Below are 18,136 nucleotides of genomic sequence, written 5' to 3'. Positions count from 1 at the left end.
TAAACACTTACCAGATAAGCGTGAACTACTTTCACTGTGGAGAATACCATCATACACCACTTCCAGGCATGGTGCTTAGGGGCACGGTTTCGTGGTGGACTTGGCAGTGCTGGTGTATGGTTGAACTCAATGATCCTAAGGGTCTTTTTCACCTTCAACTTGGGTAGCTTGTGATGCTGCCCAAGTTACTAACCCTAGTTACTCTTACTTGTTTTCCATTTGTATTTGCATAGTATCATATAGTCCAATAAGTGTGTATGTATAAGCCAAAGCTGCTTGTTGGCCAGTTTGGTGTTCTGCTAACTTTATAGTTGCTCAGAGGTAAAATGCAGCATTACATAATGGATTGTTTCGTGCCAAGCTGCACAACTGCTAATCTCACTCATGAGCATGCAGCTCATGTACAGGGGGTCTTTTCCCACAGATTTGTGCCTTTTGTCTTAAATATTTTGTCATTTTGGAAACAGTCTTGCCTTTAATTGCTATGTGTATGGGACTGGGATCTTTGATGATCTTACAGAAACACATTTGACCCTGCAGGTCAGATATTATTCTTTCTTTCTCTAGTTAAGTATTTGAGTAAAATAAAAGTGTACACATACGGTCTTTCAGCACCTGAACTAAGAATCTGGTGAGTAATTTCTGTGTTCCTTATGTATATGGCATTTTTTCTGTTTTAAGTTCAAGTGGCGTATTTTTATTGAGATAATTGAATTTAATAACTTGGCATTTTTTCACCCTTACAGTTTCTCTTTTTTCTTTAGGCTGGCCTTACAGGTCCTCTTCAGAAGGAAGAGTTGCAATTGGGAGTGGATGCCGCTAACACGGCAGCACAACAGTACCAGCGAAGTAAGGATCAGCAGAAATTATTGCAGTCACCATGGATGTGATGAAGAAAATGAGGCAGCTCAGTATTTGGGTCTATTATGAATGGTCACTGAATTTTCTTTAAATACTTTACAGCTGCTAAGAACATTAAAGAGAGTTGGTTGCCCTAATTATTTGCAGTGTCTTTAATCCAGCTCTTCCAATGTGGCTGGAGATAACAGCATATAATCTGAACTAAGAAACAGAATTTTTGCATCTATCCTAAATAACCTCTTCTTATAGAATAGTTTTATGAATTTTTGTGCTGTGGATCTGTGAAGAAAATCTGGATTGCTCCAAGAGATGTGAAAGATAGGTTTATCTGCTGATCATTCACACTGAGCTACAGAACCTTTACTGTTTCTAAATATCAGGTAGCAAATAAAATGTGGATCATTTGCTGACTGTTATTTGATAGATGCTTCTGAGACCGTGCAGAGCTCTATTACTGTGCAGGAGCAATTCTCTTTGTGATAGGTAGAAAGGAAACTACCAGAGATTGGAGGAGAGGATTTAGACTAGAAGAGGAAAATAGCGAATGCTGAATTAAGTAGGCAGCTACCTTCGAAGTACCTTACTTGTTAGGCATGGAAGTCCACATTTGTTTACCTGCTTGCAGTGTTTTAAGTTAGCCAGCATGTACCCACTATGGAGTGCCTATGTTACTGCCTTGAGCAGGATAGAGGTAGAAAGGAATATAAGATTGGTATGATTCACCCATCCAAAACTTTGCAATGACACTTCTTACTATCAGAATACTTAAATGGTAGAACGGTCCCTTGATAACAAGACAAAAAGGTGAACTAGTATTAAATATGAACATTGTGTGTTTGGTCTTCAGTAACGGAAGACTAACTAATTGGGGATGTTATAACTGAGATCTGAGAATTTGGCTCTTTCCCTGCAGGTCAGATATTATTCTTTCTCTAGTTACGTATTTGAGTAAAAAGAAAGTGCTGTTGTTGTGGGAGTCTCAATTGTCTGCTTTCTTATATTTTATGCTCTTTCAATTCCTAGGACTGGCTGCGGTAGCCAAAATTAATTCAGCAATTCGAATGGGTAATGCTGAGATGACTGTGGCAGAAATGATGAATCCAGAGGCCCAGTTACCAGAGGTTTATGCATTTGCTGCAGATCTTTATCAGAGGGAGCTGGCCACCTTACAGCAACAGAGCCCTGAGGTAAATATCACCTTCTCTGTTACTTCTGGAAGTTGGCATGGGTCACTGGGTCTACCTTGTCTGTTTTCTTAAACGCATTCTCTGGAACAAAGGTGTCTTGAGTCTTCACAGAATTGCTTTTGGTGTTCAGTCTGTTGTGATGTGGTTTATTCCTTAAATCTTGATCTGCTCGGCCTTGTAAGACTGTATGTCAGTCTCCTACTTGGTGCTCTCACTTTGTTTATGGTACTCACCTTTCTACTTTGTTGTCTTAAAGGATGTCCCTTTGCCTTGTTACATGTCTGTTCAGACAGCTACTCCATTGTTTTCTGTGTGCAGCAGTAGTTTGTATAGAGTGAATAGAATTAATTTTTTGTCCTCTTTGTATGCAGGGTCACCTCACCCATCCAGAACTATCTGTTGCTATAGAGATGCTGTCTTCTGTGGCCCTGATTAACAGGGCTTTGGATTCAGGGGATATGAATACGGTGTGGAAACAACTGAGCAGTCCTGTCACAGGCCTTACAAACATTGAGGATGAGAACTCGCAGAGGTGAGTAATTCAAGGAATCGTACCTGACCTTGATGTTGCTTTTGTTCTGTGACTTCATGAATTTTCTTTTCCTTCTCTTAAATTTTACATTATTTCTACATTATTTGTTACAGTATGAATTTAATCTCTGCTGTCTCTTTTATCTTGTGTTTGTGATTACTGTTTCTTACTGGTCTGATTCCTGTACTGTCTCTAAATGCTTTCTCATGGATTTCACATTAAAGCCATGCTGTAATACCATTAAGTTGTCACTAGTACTTACTCCAGCTCTCCCACCATTTTCTTTGCCCTGGACCCTTTTTCAGTGTTTCAGTGCTTTTTTTTGTTTGGCAGTTTTGTCTGTTGGAACCTGCTTCACATTTGTGCTGATATCCTACACACACACAAGCATTTCTCTTTCTTCCCATTTTCAGTTTCAACCCTCATGTTATCTCTCTCACTTTGTGTGCAGTTCTCAGTGCTGGGTTGTGTGCTCCCTGAGCAGCTTGTTGCAATGTAATGTTTACTGGGTTTGGGGTTTGTTTTCTGACAGATACATTGATGATTTGGTGAAGCTGAAAGCTGAAAGAAATGCAGAAGGAAATGAATTTATCACATGGAATGATATCCAGTCTTGTGTTGATCATGTGAATAAAGTTGTGCGTGAAGAACACGAAAGTAAGGTTTTTTTGTTCAATTCTTGCTAACCACAGCTTATAAGGAGTGCTAACATTAGGTGTGTGTCCATACAAAAAGTTACTGATTGACTTGTAGTTGTGTTGTAAGTTAGATATCTAGGAAGATCTTAATTGTGAACAAGACTTGGTGATCAGTAATATGAAAGTCTTGATTGCAGGACTGTTTGTTGATGGAGAGATCAGGCCGTCTGTTGTGTTTTTGGTATCGACGACAGTATTTCAAAACTGTTTATTGATCCTTCAGTGAAAATTTCAACCCTTTTTGCATTGAAAATGCATTGTCTGGTGTCAGTGTCTAGGATATGTCTTATTTTGCTTCAGTCCCCCAAATTTAAGCTAATTGTAGACTTCTCTTGGAGTGCTCCATCCTTCTTCCTAATTTGCTGCATTCAGTAGAAGATATTTTTCTTCGGTCTTATCTTTTCTTTGATGGCAACTTTGTCCCTGTTCAGGTTTTCCTCTTCTTCCTTTTTTTTAATTTTTTTAATTTTTTTAACCTACATTGATCTTTTTACTTTTCCAGTATTTCATTCCCTGGTTTAGTTCCCAGTATTTAGCTCCTTAATTGGAAGATGTGCCAAGGCCCTTTGAAGTTACAAGTGTGTAACACAAATCACTGGTGAGACTCCAGCTCCCTGGGTGCAGAGATACTGATACCTGAGCTCTCACCATGGCCATGGCTCTGAAGTTAATTCTTTAACTGTACTGTACATCTTATGTCCTGCCGTCTTACTGCTCGTTGTTCCCTTAGAGGGCTTATTGGCCTGAACCATGGAAATCTGTTTCTTGGCATTTATATAAAAGGTGTGATTGAAGAATCACCACTAATACATTGCCCTCACCTAGAGGCATTTGGTCAGTTGTCCTCTATTGAAGAGAACAGGAAGAGGTGTAGTATATACATACATACATACACAGGTTCAGTGGGGCTTGGAGCAGCCTGGTCTATAGTCTTGGTAGAGTGGAAGGAGTGCCTTGCCCGTGGCAGGGAGGCTTGGAGCTAGGTCATCTTTAATGTCCTTCCAACCCAAACCACTCTATGCAGCAAGTGCGAGTACTGAAAAGTAAACGCCTATGAAGGAAAAAAAGTAGTGGTGCAAGCTGGAAATGGTGAATGAATGTGTGCATAATTTCTATGCTTCTAGCCCTGCATGTTTTCTACTTCCTGTTTCTCGGTAGCATTTATGTTAATAATGATCTTTTAGCAGTAATAAAAGACTGATCCTGAGTGTAATTATGAGCACTTCATCAGAACAGAAAATTGAAGTAATTCTTCTTGTGCTAAGACAATATTAGTGGACTTAAAATCCAGAGTGGAGGAGGCCTTGAAAATAGTACAGTTAAGGAAACTTATTTGTCAGTAGGCCCTTGTGATGTTCTGCTTCAGATGGTTTAATTTTCTTTCTTTTTTTTTTTTCTTTCTTGTTTTCAGTAAGTGTTCTGAATTTTTATGACCAATGCTGAAAGTCTTCTGGGTTTGACACTAACTTTGAAGCCATCTTTGAAATATTTATAATTTTGTAATATTCAATATCTCAGCAAGGCTCAAAGCCTTGCATCATAAAGTAGGAGAGATTTGTCACAAGTGTGTAGGTGATGCTAAAGTTTGTTATACGCTGAGACAAGCAGGTGTCTTCTGCCACTGGTTGTGTACTTCTGCCACTGGGTGTGTTGTGTTTCCCCTTGGAAAACTTAAATTCTAGAGAGGATTAGCTTTTAAATTGAAAGCTTGCTATCTTGGTTAACTTATTTCCTGCATCTCCAAATAGACAGTGTGTTTCCTACTTGGGTCACATAAGTTGATCTGTTGAAACCACATAGACCAGGCACCACACGGGGGATGCACGCAGTGGTGCTAGTTTCATAGTATCTTTTCTATGTAAGAGGTCCCAGTCAAATTCTAAAAGTCTGTATAGTCCCAACATCCTGTTTCTTTTAAAGCTCATTATCCTGTAAGAAAAGGTGCAGAAAATCCTTTTATGAGGTAAATTGTTCTCCTGGGGAATTTCCTAATTATTTGGTCTGCTTTGGATATGCCCTTATGCAAAGATATTTCTCTTTTCTCTGTCAATAAGTTAAATTAGTCAGAGAAGGTCCTGAAGCTTTGTGGCTATATTTACATTCATAGTTATATTTGTATTTTATGTTTTTTTCTGTGCCTTTTCTTAAATTACTGTATCTGGGTTTTGATAGAAACCATTGCCATCATTTTAGTGACGCAGTTCTTGCAATGTCCTCAGCGTATATATTTCTCTGATCTCTACTCCGTCCAAATATAATCTCTTCCCCAAGATGTTCTATTTTTAGTATGAACCTCTGTTTTGTGAGTCTTGTGTCAAAGAGTCACAGTCTTTGGTTATTGTATTCAAAGTTGGAGATTCCCACACTCAGCTCCTTTCTTTTATCTAAAAGACTTCTTTATTCTGCACTGAACAAACAGGGGTTGGATCCTTCTTCAAGCAGGGAATTGAATCAGATGAACTCTGGGATTCATCTCAACTTGAGTTATTTAATGGTTTTCAGGATACAGTTGCTATAGTAGACTCTGTTTGCATTTAGCTAACTGTAAGCTTATTATTTTGCTGAATGCTAAATTTTACTGTACTTGAATAGTATCCACTTCTTTGATAATACAGCTGATACTACGTATGTGTTTAATAGAAGAGTTTTCTAAAATACAAAATTACTGTATTTTCTAATTGTATTCCATGCAAGACTTCAGTTTTATGTGAAGATTTCTTTTTGGAAAAGACAGAACCTTGGAATATTGTGAACTCTGGTCATTTGGGCTTTGATAGTTCTGTTTTTGAAGCTCTGAGCTGGATGTCTGAGGATGAAGTTGTGTCCATGCATGTAGTCTCCCTGAGTTTTTGATTTTGTTTCTTCCTTTTTTTTTTTTTTTTTCTTTTTTTTTTTTTTTTGGTTTTGTGTGTGGGTTTTGTTTGTTTGTTTGTTTTGAACTTTATTTTTTAAAATGCAGCACTCAATAATTACTACTACTTTGGGAGGAGAAATAGCCTTAGTTTCTTTATTAGTAAATAATTTTTCCTGTTAAAAATATTGTGGTTCTGAGCTGTTACTTGATTTAGGAATGACTAACGACACTTTTCTTCTGAAGCGATGCTTGTGATGATTGTTGACCCAGAATGGAACTTTGTCTTTCTCCCCCTCTGCATTCCTCCCTAGGGATTTTGGCAATTGGTCTTATTAATGAAGCTCTGGATGAAGGGGACACCAAGAAGACTCTTCAAGCCTTACAGACTCCTGCAGCAAAATTGGAGGGTGTAACCCCAAAGGTAGCACAGCATTACCAGGATACGCTACTTCGAGCCAAGAGAGAGAAAGCGCAGGTGAGCACATTTAAATGCACCTCTTGAAAGACCTTTGCATTGGTGTTACTGGAATCCTACTGGTCTTTAAAGTCAGGAATCAAAATTGGCAATGGAGAGATGGGTAGTCTGTATACCTTCAACTGATCTTACCAGTCAGTTTGGATCTTTCTGTGCTAGAGAAAGATATTTCAGCTAACGGTTTGAATCCATGAACTGTGGAGATGCATAGGAGGATATTAAGTGCACATGGTGGCTTGCTACAGCTGAACTCAGGTCCCAAGTGAGATATGTGTCTTTTTCGTGGAAAAATAATATTCATCATCTGTTTTTGCGAGGAGACTGTGTTCAAGAGTACTGAACTTCTGATTGCATGTTTTCTGCAAGCTTAAGTATTTTCTTCTAATGTTCTTTGTTAAATGTAGTCCTAGGTATAGTTATATATGGCAAAAAGAAAGTTTCTGGAAGCGGAAAAGTTTGTAAAGTGGTAAATTAGAAAAAAGATGTGAAGCAACATACATGCTACCAGCAAAATATATGCTGTTTTTCACCTGATGACACTTTCATAGCTTTTGACTTTTTTGAGCAGAAGTTGTCATTAGCCAAGGACTTCTACCTACTTGTACATAGTTGCAGCTTTCACTAACTGAAAGGTGAAGATGAAGAGAGGAAGAGCAAGTTTCATCTTACAGGTATAAGAAAGGATGACGAGTACACGTGTGTGTATGCAAGTGATTTTTGGATAGTAGGGATAGGATACTGATTTTTTTCCCCCCCCTCATTTATTTACAGAAAAGTAGCACATCTGCTTTCAGTGGCTTGAGAGTGTTTTGGTTTCTTTTTTTGCTGTGGAGCTCATTGCTCTAATAGCAACGCATAATTTTGTATAGAGGCTAAGGTCTAAATTGTGTTGAACATTTTGTTTCTGACAAAAGGTAAACCGGTGTGATAACAATAGCTGAAAACTGTGTGCAATTCTGATGAAAGTCATTAAGCAGCTTTCCCAAGGGTCTTGACAGAGTTAATGTTTCTTAGGATCCATTTTGTGCTGAAGCATTTCCTGTGGCTGAGTCAGAGTGAAACAATGAAATCTTTTTATTCTGTGCTTAAACTTGTGCCAGACTGTGCTGGTAACTTGTGAGTCAGTATGAGATTACCTTATTTAGGCATAAGATGAAGGGCTTCTCCCAGCAGCAGGGGCGTATTTCCAAAAATAGAAAGATCATATTATAAGGTAACAATATCGGGAAAATAAGCACAATCTGAACTCAGTTATGAGCTAGTGATTTCTGTGCTTTGGGGCTGAGAGGGGTTGTAGTTCACCTGAAGGCATTGTTCAGTTGCTGACTTGAATGGGGAGTGCTGTATCGTGCATGTTTCTGATGTAATCAGGTGAGAGAGGGAAGAACAGTACACTCTGTAGTGTGTTTAACTGTGTGTACCTTGCAGAAAGCTTTGCAGCAGTAAAACTATAGAGAAGCATGAGATGGTTTTGGTAGTCTTCAGGTTGACTTCTGGGGGTAGATAGAACAGTAGAGTTACAGTGATGATTCTCCCTCACACCCTGGACAGGAACTTTGGTGTTGTTGGTGCGCTTGTGGGACTGTATGGCTTTCAGGTGAAATCTGCCTGTGAAGGTCGTGTTAAGATCTTGAATGTCAAGTATCATTTAGCCCAGTACTTTTAAATCTGCCAAAAGAGTGGGGAAAATATGGAAAGCATTTAAGGAAATGTTCATTTTAAGTCTTAAAGCTCTTGAATGTTGTAAATAGTGGTTCTTAAGAGTGCGATTATTATTTCATTCCAGAACTAAATGTTTCCTGCATTCTGTTTGCATGAGGAAAGTTGTCAGAGAGATGGCCCTTGCATCTTAGCATTTCTTTCTGTAGTTACTTACAGGAAGCAGCAGTGGGCGGGGAGAAGCTTATGCTTGGCAACTGCTGGGTCATTGTTCTTTATGTATATTTTGGGACTTGCAAAACACTTGTCCCTTTCCTCCTCTCAAATTTCCGCATGTAACGTTAGCTCCATTTGGCTAGATTTTCCAGCCAAAATACAGGATACTGTGTGATCACTGCTCCTTGACAAGCAATCTGTTAAAACAGAGATTTAAAACACGGCTTTGACTACTGTGCGTGTACACCCATCCACAATACGTACAATGCTTTTTACTTTGCTAGTTTGTACAGGTTTGTGAAGTTTTGTGGGCACAGAAATGAACAGCCTGATGTGACGTTAGTTACCCAAGGGTTTATTAGTTTCTGCATGCAGATGTCCATCGGAAGCTCTGTGCAATCATCTTCTGTTGGGAAATTTCTTGGGAAATCATATCCTCTTAGCTAGTGTGACTTTAGGACTAACTGGTACCAAGTCCCTGGCCTTGTGTTCACTCAGCTTATTAGAGTGATTCCCATTGATAGAATTTCTTGCTTGTTCTGTTTCGCAAAAAGATTTTTTTGTCTGAGAGAAAGTGTTGAGTGTGGTAATGCCTCAAAAGTCTGCTAGTTACTAATCTACACGGTGTCCTTGTGCTGGAGTCAGTTAGGAAGACTGAAATACTTCTTATTCCCTCTGATACGGAAAACTACTCTATTGGCCATTTCTGAATATAGGTTATCTTACTTTGCAAAAAGAGTTGTATTTTTCTCTTGATACTGTATGTTTTTCTTGTATTCTCTTCAGGACACACAGGATGAAACAGCTGTACTTTGGCTAGATGAAATTCAGGATGGTATTCATAAGGCTAACAAGGACACAGAGGAGTCCCAGAGATGTAAGTATTATCACACAGTATTGCAGTTAATCCCCACTACCAGCCAGATACCAGTTATTTAAGGAAAAGTTGGGAGCTAGAGATGTCATGTGCATGTGGCAAAGGAAACCTACTGAACCTACTGGATTCTAGTGCAGGTGTATTTTTTTTGAGGAATGAATGTCCAATTCTTCAAATACTAAATTTCTTCTGCTGTGGGGGGATATACATTTTTTTTCCAGTTTTGCATGTGACCGTTAGACCACATTACCTCAATGGACAAATGTCTATCAAATGGTTTGTCATTTGCGACTAATTGTGCATGTCTGTGGATGGTTGGTTAGATGTGAGAATGTTGACATGCACAATTGAAATGGTGTTTTTTGTGAGCACTACCTTTTATTTGCATGAGGTACTGTTGTCTTGTCTTGATTCTCTTAGGTATTATCAGACAAACATGTGTTTTTCAGAGGCAGAGGGTACTTACACATCAGTGATACTCACCTTTGCTCTTTAACACAGTTTGCAGGTGGGCTGGTCCACCCGTTGTTGCATCCTAGTCTTTATAATGATGTTGTTTCTGTCCGCAGAAACAATTAAGTGATTACTGCTCTGGATGTTGAAAGGCCTCTTTTGAGTTGTGACTGGCTCTGCCACAAGAAACTGTGTTAACTGAAACAGATGTCAGGAGAGCTGTAACTTTGTGTGTTGAAAAGTTCTGGTGATAAATCAGCATCATACTGGGACTTTGGGCACTTGCTTTACATGCTGTCAGGTGCAGTTCCTGGACGTGGCTGGACTGAACTGAAGAGGCCTCTATAGTGCAAATTGTGTAGTTGTTTTTTTATTTGTATTACATGTTTATTTACACTTAAAATTTGCGTATCTTACATACACCCCACCTCTTAGGGTGTATTCTTGTTGCCTTGCTCATTCTGCCATTCTGTGCTTGCTATGAGCTACTGAGCCATTGAGCTAACCTGCTTCCTGGTGTTATCCAAGTCTCCATAGGAATTCTGGCCATTAATGAAGCAGTAGATCATGGTGATGTTAGCCAGACCCTGAGTGCCTTGCGTTCACCTGATGTTGGGCTGTACGGAGTCACTCCAGAATGTGCTGAGACGTACCAGCAAGAACTGTCGGAAGTCAAGAAAAGGGCAGCAGGTACACCTTAAGTAGATAACTGTTAGTGAAATAAATGCAAAGTTATTGTACATGGAATTGGAGCCAGAGGTAAAAAAAGCCCCTGGGAAGAAATCTTGTGTTGTAGATGGCAGCTGTGGATGCTTTTTGAAATTAGGGTTTTTTTTTTTCAAAAAAGAATGTGTGAATAGTATAATGTTCTCCACTTGTAGAATGTGTTGTGTTTAGGTAGCTCTCATTTGAGGTCATTAGGGGCTCAGAAACATTCCTTTCCTTGCTTGGAGGAAGAAGAATCTGTAAAATAGATTTCCTGGTTGTAACATTGGTATGTGTGAAAGGTAAGACACTTGTCAGATTTTCAGACTTCTAACTGCAGTTTCTGCTCTTAGGGGGCAATGGCAGCGAGTGGGTGAAACACTGGGTGAGAGGAGGCTATCATTATTATCATAACCTGCGGACCAAAGAGGGAGGATGGGATGAGCCAGCAGAATTTGTGCAAAATGACACTCAGCTGTCGCGGGAAGAGATACAGGTAGAGTAGATTAGCACATGTTCTTTCTCTGAAAAGTTAATGTTCTTACCATTCCCACCCTTAATGCAGCTCTAAGATGGTATGCTTCAATGCCATAGTCATGTTAAGAAGCTTAGTAACCCATTTGATTGACTAGACATCATGAGATTGTGCGTCACAGCTCCATGTCCTATTTCAGAAAAATTTATCCTGTCACTAAAAGAGTACAGGACCATGATGTTGCTGTTTTTTGAAAGACAACTTTGGAGTGTCTTTTAAGCAAAATGTGGAAAGCTGATATAACATCTTCTTGTATTGTCATTTTCTTTTTCTGTCTCCTCTTCCTATCGTAACATTAAATCAGAGCACCATATCCGGAGTCACTGCGGCGTACAACCGAGAACAGTTGTGGCTTGCAAATGAGAACCTGATTGTGAGACTTCAGGCTTGCTGTCGAGGGTTTCTTGTTCGCCAGGAATTCAACTCAAGAATGAATTTTTTGAAGAAGCAGGTCCCAGCAATCACTTGCATACAGGTAGTGATACCCTTTAATTCTGTTTAGAACTTGTACTTTGCAGTTGTTTTCTGTACACAAGCTTGTTGACAGTTTCTGTTCATTTCAGGTAGTTAGAACACACAATTGTCTTTGCCTTGTATTGTAAATTATCTAAAAACATTTCCTTCTACCAGCGAGTTTTGGTATATTATTTGCTTTTAGGTGTCATATATAATTAATCCAATGGTCGCACAGAATTGGAGAGAAAAAAATTTATTTGAGGAAGCTTTACCAATTATTTTTTACACGTTTCAGTGTTCTGGGAATAAGGCAATATGAAGCGTGTTGTATGTGTTCATGGTGATAATACCGTGAGATGCATTGCTGCTGTGATTTGTCATGAATTCAAGAGAAACAACATGGTTTTCAGTATTCTTAAGTAGAATGCTGTGATGGTTTGAGTTTCTTTTCTGCTGTGAGATAGGATTAGGAGGAAGAAGTCAAGCAGGCCTAAATTAAAGGTGCAAAGATAGATTTATTAACACACACTAAAGAGGAAAGTAAGAATCGAAATGAAATTTTCAAAAGACTCTTCCTCCCCCACAAACTGTTCACTTTTTAACAAACAACATAGAGAGAAACCTGTGCTTATCAGTCAGTTTCACCATTTAAAAAATAAATTTTCATCGGTTCTTTGGGAGAGGAATCTCTCTTAAGAGTCCCATGGAGACATCGCCACAATAGAAACAGTCGTCTGGTGGCTCCCATGTCATACATCTGCAGCCGCCTGAAAGAAACCTCTGCAAACTGAAGTCTCACGCATTAGCAGCCTTTCCCATGGCTGATACGTGCGTATCAGCTTATTAGGGATACTGTTTAAGGATGCCTCTTCTAGTATAAAACAAAGATTCTCTTCCTCTATCTCTAAAATCACCTTCGTCTCAAAAACTAGAGATCTCCTTTTTCCCTTGGACCAAAGGGCTTCGTATCACTTTCTCTTTCTCTGTACAAAATTCTCAATTAAAACTCAATTATATCAGTACACAACTTTTAACTGGAGTCATGCATCCTCCCCAAACAGCATTCATATGTTACAGGAAATTTAACCCATTCTCCATGGTTTCACAAGAGAAGTCGAGCTGATGAAGCAACTCGTCATTCCTTTGTCCCACTTAGGACTTTCACACTCTCTTCACTGACTTCATGCTGTGTCTTCACATTCACTCTGTCTCTTTTCTCCTTACTGAGAGAAGGATTAGTCCTCCGGAAGTTTCATTTAGTGAAAGAAGGAATTAATTTCTTTTCCCCAGGCCTGCGGTAGTCATCTGATGTTTGCCAGGTGGCAGCCTCTAGGCTTTCAAAGCCATGCCAATGGGGGAGGCTCAGAAATGGCAGCCAGGATCTCAGTAGTTAGGTAGGCTGATGGATGCCTCCCCCTCCACCCCTCGGTCTCAGAATGGACCCGGAGCCAGCCAGGAAAAAAGGAGAGCCGTGCCGGGCCGCATGCAGGCCCCAGGAGGGGCCCATGGAAGAGCCGGGCCAGCGCAGCCGTGCCCAGAGCTGCAGTCGGGGCCTTGGCAGAGATGAGCAGCAACCTCCCCTACCCCTTGCACCTATTCCAAGGCAGGAAGGAAAAGGGCTGTTTCCCAGGATTTCCTGATTTTTAAGCCTGTGTGTTCATGTACTTGTATCCCTTTTTAATTGGTTTGTCAAGCTGTAAATTCCTGAAAAATCACTTTCTGGCCAAGCCACCTCACATGTTTATCTTCATATTTGTCCAGGGATTTGGAGAATTGAGGGCCTGAAAGAGACGGTAGGTTAATTCAGCATGAAACTGGGTGCATTTACGGGACAGCAACAAAAAAATTATTTCTGTAGTGTTGTAACTGAAATGCGTACAAATGGAATAGTTGCTTTGCACCCTGTTACTGTTTTACTATTTCAGCAGTATATGTCTATTTGTTTCTGCCTAAGTAGCACATACTCTGCCTGTATATTTAACAAAACCACCGCAGCCACTCCCAGCTCATTAAAATAACACTCTCTCCCTTTTAAGTGTAGTCCAACCCTTTGCCTGACTTCCCTTCCCAAGTGTCAATGACAGTGGGTTGGCTGGGAAGGCTTAAAATATTACCTTGTTGTTCTCACCAGCAGCAGCAGCTAAGGCATCATCCTCATGTAGAGCAGTTTCTGTCAACTTGACTGTTTCACTGTATCCTTCACTCTAATTATGCTTCTGAAGGCCCAGGCTCTTCATGGGGTAACTTCAAGTCTCTGGTGATTGCAGTTGGAAAATGCGCTGTGTGAAGTATTAACTATCTCTTGATAAGACAAGCATGTCTTCATGTTTCATTTGGCCAAGAGGGCATTTGAAAGCTGAGGAACACAAAGAAGCTCAGATTTGTAATTACTTCTGTTTAATTAGAAAAGTAAACTGAGTGTGCTTGTTTTGTTTTCAGTCTCAATGGCGTGGCTACAAGCAAAGGAAGGCATATCAAATCCGTTTGGATTACCTACGTGCGCAAAAGGACCAAGTAGTAAAGGTAGTGCACGTTCCCTGCTGACTTTCTTGGTAAACCTTTGGGGTAATGAACTTTGTAGGTAAGGTTTCTATCTGAGTGTTTTGATTACCCTTCAACAGATTCAATCAATGACCAGGATGTATCAAGCCAGAAGACGTTACAGAGATCGTCTGCAGTATTTCAGAAACCATGTAAGAGGCTATCTTGTTAAATGTATTCCGTACCTTGCTCTGGTACTCTTCCCAGAATGATGTCAAATGCTTTTTTGTGTCTTAAATCCTAGATAAATGATGTTGTAAAAATTCAAGCCTTTATTCGAGCAAACAAAGCACGAGAAGACTACAAAACCCTCAGTAAGTATTGCCGAGAGGATAAAACTGGTGTGCCTCGAATCTCTGTTTGTGAGGGATCATACACTCAGGAGGGATTCCCCATCACTCTCTGCCTGTCTCCATAGGAGAGATGCTCCAACCCCCGATCATCTTTGTAGTCCTCCTCTGGACTTGGTCCTGCAGGTCCACATCCTTCTTATTATGTTGGGGGCCCTAGAGCTAAATACACTACTCCAGGTGTGGTCTCAGGAGAGTGGAATGGTGGAGGAGAATCACCTGTCTTGACCTCCTGACCACATTGCTTTTGATGGAGCCCGGGATGCAGTTGGCTTTCTGTGCTACAAGTGCACATTGCTGGGTGATGTCAAGCTCTTTATCAACCAATGTGACGCTGGCTGTGTGACCTATAACATCTAGGCAGTTTTGAGGAGCAGTAAGGACAAAGTTGATAGGGCAGTGCAGGGAGTAAGTAGTTCTTGAGGCAGAAGGAGAACTTGATTCTAGATGTTTTTTGGGTTTGTTTCTGCAGAAAAGTAGAACTATAGCTTTGCAGTTAGCTCTGACAGTGTGGACTACTCTGCTACTGCTGACTTTGTTCTTGATTTATTTCTCTTACAATTTTCTCAAAATGGGAAAATCAGAATGTCTGGCACTGTTTAGACATGACAGTACTAATTTGGCTCTGGGGTGCTCCTTGATGGGCTATTTAAACATAGATAAGGCATATATTTACTTCTGTTTGCCGTCCCCTAGTGTTGTCAATTTTCTTGCCCATTCTTAGTTAATGCTGAAAACCCACCTATGGCTGTGGTTCGGAAATTTGTCCACTTGCTTGACCAGAGTGACCAAGATTTTCAGGAGGAGCTTGAGCTAATGAAACTGCGTGAAGAAGTTGTAACCTTGATCCGATCCAATCAGCAACTGGAAAATGACCTCAATCTCATGGACATCAAAATTGGTTTGCTAGTGAAAAACAAAATTACATTGCAGGTAAGAAATGTGTTGTTGGGAGACCAGCTACACATTGAATTGAGCCCAGTGGTAGTTAGCATGGAAAGCTCTTGGCCTCAGATATCAGTTGGTCAGGCCCAGTGAAAAATGTTTCCCCAGACTAAGTATTTACTCTCAGTATGTTCTTAGTCCATTCCACTAACTTAGTATGTATCCCTAGAAAGAAAACCGTAGGAGGAGAAGAAACAAGTCCTGAAGCTAAAAAAGGCAGCAAGACTATCTTGATCTAATGAATGTGACAGGTTTTGCATTTAAAGACTTTGAGACTCTTTTTTGTTGCATACCACAAGCTTGCAGCTGGGGGGGTGATTTTGGAGGCAGGAGGCATACTTTGGCCACTTGGTTGCTTGTTGATTAAAGGAAGTCCCCTCTAAGCTTGGCTGGTGTGATTAATTTCCTCCCCCTACTCCCCACCCCCCAAAAAAGGCTCTTGCTGATACATCATTGTTTTTTCTTCAAGCTGAAGTACTGGTCAGCTTTTCATGCGGTCCTGGATTTGTTACACTAGGCTTCTCTGAGTGCAAAATCTCAACTGGTGTAGTTAAATTTGTCTTAGAAGGAAGCTGCAGTGGTTGGGCTGATGCTTGCAGTGAAAAGCACCATTGCTGTCAGAGTGTGTGGAGGTGGTGAGCTAGATAAATACGGAACAGTATTTTGAAACTGTAAGCCCAGTTTAAAAAAGGAAAACATTTCCAAGTGTCTTCAGAATGCTACCATCTCTGATAGTTATTGCTGCCAGGAGTGACTAACCCTTCTAGGGTTTCAGATAAATTCACAGCCAGGAACAAAGCAGAATATGTACTTGCAGTTGAAGAAACTGCTGCTATAGCAAATAATGCTTCATTTTTATAGCCCCAGGCATTCCTTGACACTGCATTTCCATGTCCAAGAGAAGTGGCTTGGATGCAACTGTTTTCCAGTATTGCTTGTTAGAAACTTCTCTGAGTAAAATCTGTGCCTGTTCTTTCTTTCCAGGATGTTGTTTCTCATAGCAAAAAACTTACCAAGAAGAACAAGGAACAGCTGTCTGACATGATGATGCTGAACAAACAAAGGGGAGGTTTGAAAGCACTGAGCAAAGAAAAGAGAGAAAAGTTGGAAGCCTATCAGCATTTGTTCTACCTGCTTCAGGTATGCAACTTCTTATGCTGCTCGGTAACCTTTTGTCATGGAAGGTTATATGTCTTAGCACAGTGTTTGCTTATGCACTGTAGTTGTCATATAAGCAGTAAGGTCGGAAAAGACCTTTAAGATAAAGTCCAACCAGCAACTGTTTTGAGCCATCTTAGTTTTTAGCGACACCAGCGGGGTCATGCACACTAAATAATTTTTCTTGTTCTTGTAGACTAACCCGACCTACTTGGCCAAGCTGATCTTTCAGATGCCTCAAAACAAATCCACGAAATTCATGGATTCTGTCATCTTCACGCTGTATAACTATGCATCCAATCAAAGAGAAGAATACCTGTTGTTGCGACTTTTCCAAACAGCACTGCAGGAAGAGATCAAGTATGTGGTAGCCTACGGCACATTCTTGCTGTTAAATCAGTTTTGGAAGTTCCTAGAATTGAGGCCATTTTCATGTTAAGTCTAGTGCTTATATGCAGATAATGCTAATCTGTCCATTCATTGTCCTCTTCCCCTTCCATATCTGTTAATGTAATCTATAAAAGAAGAATCAAGTATGTCCATTGAAGATGAGGGCTTTTCACTTCAATCAAGATTTCACTGCTCAACGTGGCAGCTGCTTTTGATCTGATGGGAAGTAATGCTAAAATTCAGTGTCATCTCAATTCTTTGATGTCTCATTTTAAATATATCACACAAACTGCAAACTCATTCTTTACAAGCCAGGAAGAGAGCTAAATCTGATTTCTCTGGATTTCCAAAAGCTGATGAGTCTGAAATCTCCATTGTTTGGCATTTCTATTTCCTGTCAATGTTAGAAACTCTGGCTGTCCTCAGACCTGTTTTGTTGGATTGGTTAGGCCTTAGGAGCTCAGCATTCCATGTTGTCAGTTCTTTACAATGCAGAGTGGCACAACTTGCTGTGAAGAATATGCAATGAAATTTTTGAGGAACTTCCCTTAAGCATTTTTGAGAATGCTTTTTAAATATGAAGATGATATATGCCATGAAACAAATAACTTGAAAAACCATGTGTTTCCCCTCCCTGCCCCTGCCCACCTCTGAGTCATGCTTGGAACAGTAGTCCAGGGAATTGTAGGCAGTGACCGGGTATGCATACCTCAAATTTCATATAGATTCTTTCTTCTTCAGATCAAAAGTAGACCAGATACATGAAATTGTGACTGGGAATCCTACTGTTATTAAAATGGTGGTAAGTTTCAATCGTGGGGCCCGTGGTCAGAATGCCCTGAGGCAGATCCTTGCACCAGTTGTGAAGGAGATCATTGATGACAAGTCACTTAATATCAAAACTGATCCTGTGGATATTTACAAGTCTTGGGTTAACCAGATGGAATCTCAAACGGGAGAGGCCAGGTACGGGACCTGTTAATACTGTATTTTTCTAAATATTGCTTAGCTGCTTTGCATTGTTTAGTTAATCATTCAAAACCATCCTTGGCTCCACTACATGTGTTGTCAAGAGAGCTTTCATCTGAGAGTTCTAAAATTCATATTCTGGTTATGGTGCTGTGAGTATTGAACAGGAATGTCATTATGTGATGGAAGAAGAAATGCTCTTTGGTGTTTTCCTATGTTAAGTTGATAGTTAGCTATGAGATGCCCTCTAACGTAAAAGAACGCATAGTAAGAAA

General features: G+C 40.1%; 1 protein-coding gene across 3 annotated transcripts in view; it reads left to right on the top strand.

The window, feature by feature from the left end:
• Positions 1 to 18,136, top strand: part of IQGAP1 (IQ motif containing GTPase activating protein 1) — a 55,655-nt gene that overhangs the window by 22,028 nt on the left and 15,491 nt on the right. For all 3 annotated transcript variants that reach the window (XM_066328082.1, XM_066328080.1, XM_066328081.1), the window contains exons 11-26: positions 765 to 849; positions 1,885 to 2,048; positions 2,420 to 2,580; positions 3,113 to 3,237; positions 6,444 to 6,607; positions 9,269 to 9,359; positions 10,341 to 10,502; positions 10,871 to 11,013; positions 11,357 to 11,527; positions 13,948 to 14,031; positions 14,130 to 14,201; positions 14,294 to 14,363; positions 15,124 to 15,332; positions 16,329 to 16,484; positions 16,699 to 16,862; positions 17,634 to 17,858. In XM_066328082.1, the coding sequence (XP_066184179.1) occupies positions 765 to 849; positions 1,885 to 2,048; positions 2,420 to 2,580; positions 3,113 to 3,237; positions 6,444 to 6,607; positions 9,269 to 9,359; positions 10,341 to 10,502; positions 10,871 to 11,013; positions 11,357 to 11,527; positions 13,948 to 14,031; positions 14,130 to 14,201; positions 14,294 to 14,363; positions 15,124 to 15,332; positions 16,329 to 16,484; positions 16,699 to 16,862; positions 17,634 to 17,858 (2,246 nt within the window). The remainder of the gene's footprint in view (positions 1 to 764; positions 850 to 1,884; positions 2,049 to 2,419; positions 2,581 to 3,112; positions 3,238 to 6,443; positions 6,608 to 9,268; positions 9,360 to 10,340; positions 10,503 to 10,870; positions 11,014 to 11,356; positions 11,528 to 13,947; positions 14,032 to 14,129; positions 14,202 to 14,293; positions 14,364 to 15,123; positions 15,333 to 16,328; positions 16,485 to 16,698; positions 16,863 to 17,633; positions 17,859 to 18,136) is intronic.

The sequence above is a fragment of the Sylvia atricapilla genome, chromosome 13, assembly GCF_009819655.1.
Source record: "Sylvia atricapilla isolate bSylAtr1 chromosome 13, bSylAtr1.pri, whole genome shotgun sequence".
Lineage (NCBI taxonomy): Eukaryota > Metazoa > Chordata > Aves > Passeriformes > Sylviidae > Sylvia > Sylvia atricapilla.
The sequence above is the reverse complement of the archived record's forward strand: the minus strand, read 5'-3'. Positions and strand labels throughout refer to the sequence as shown.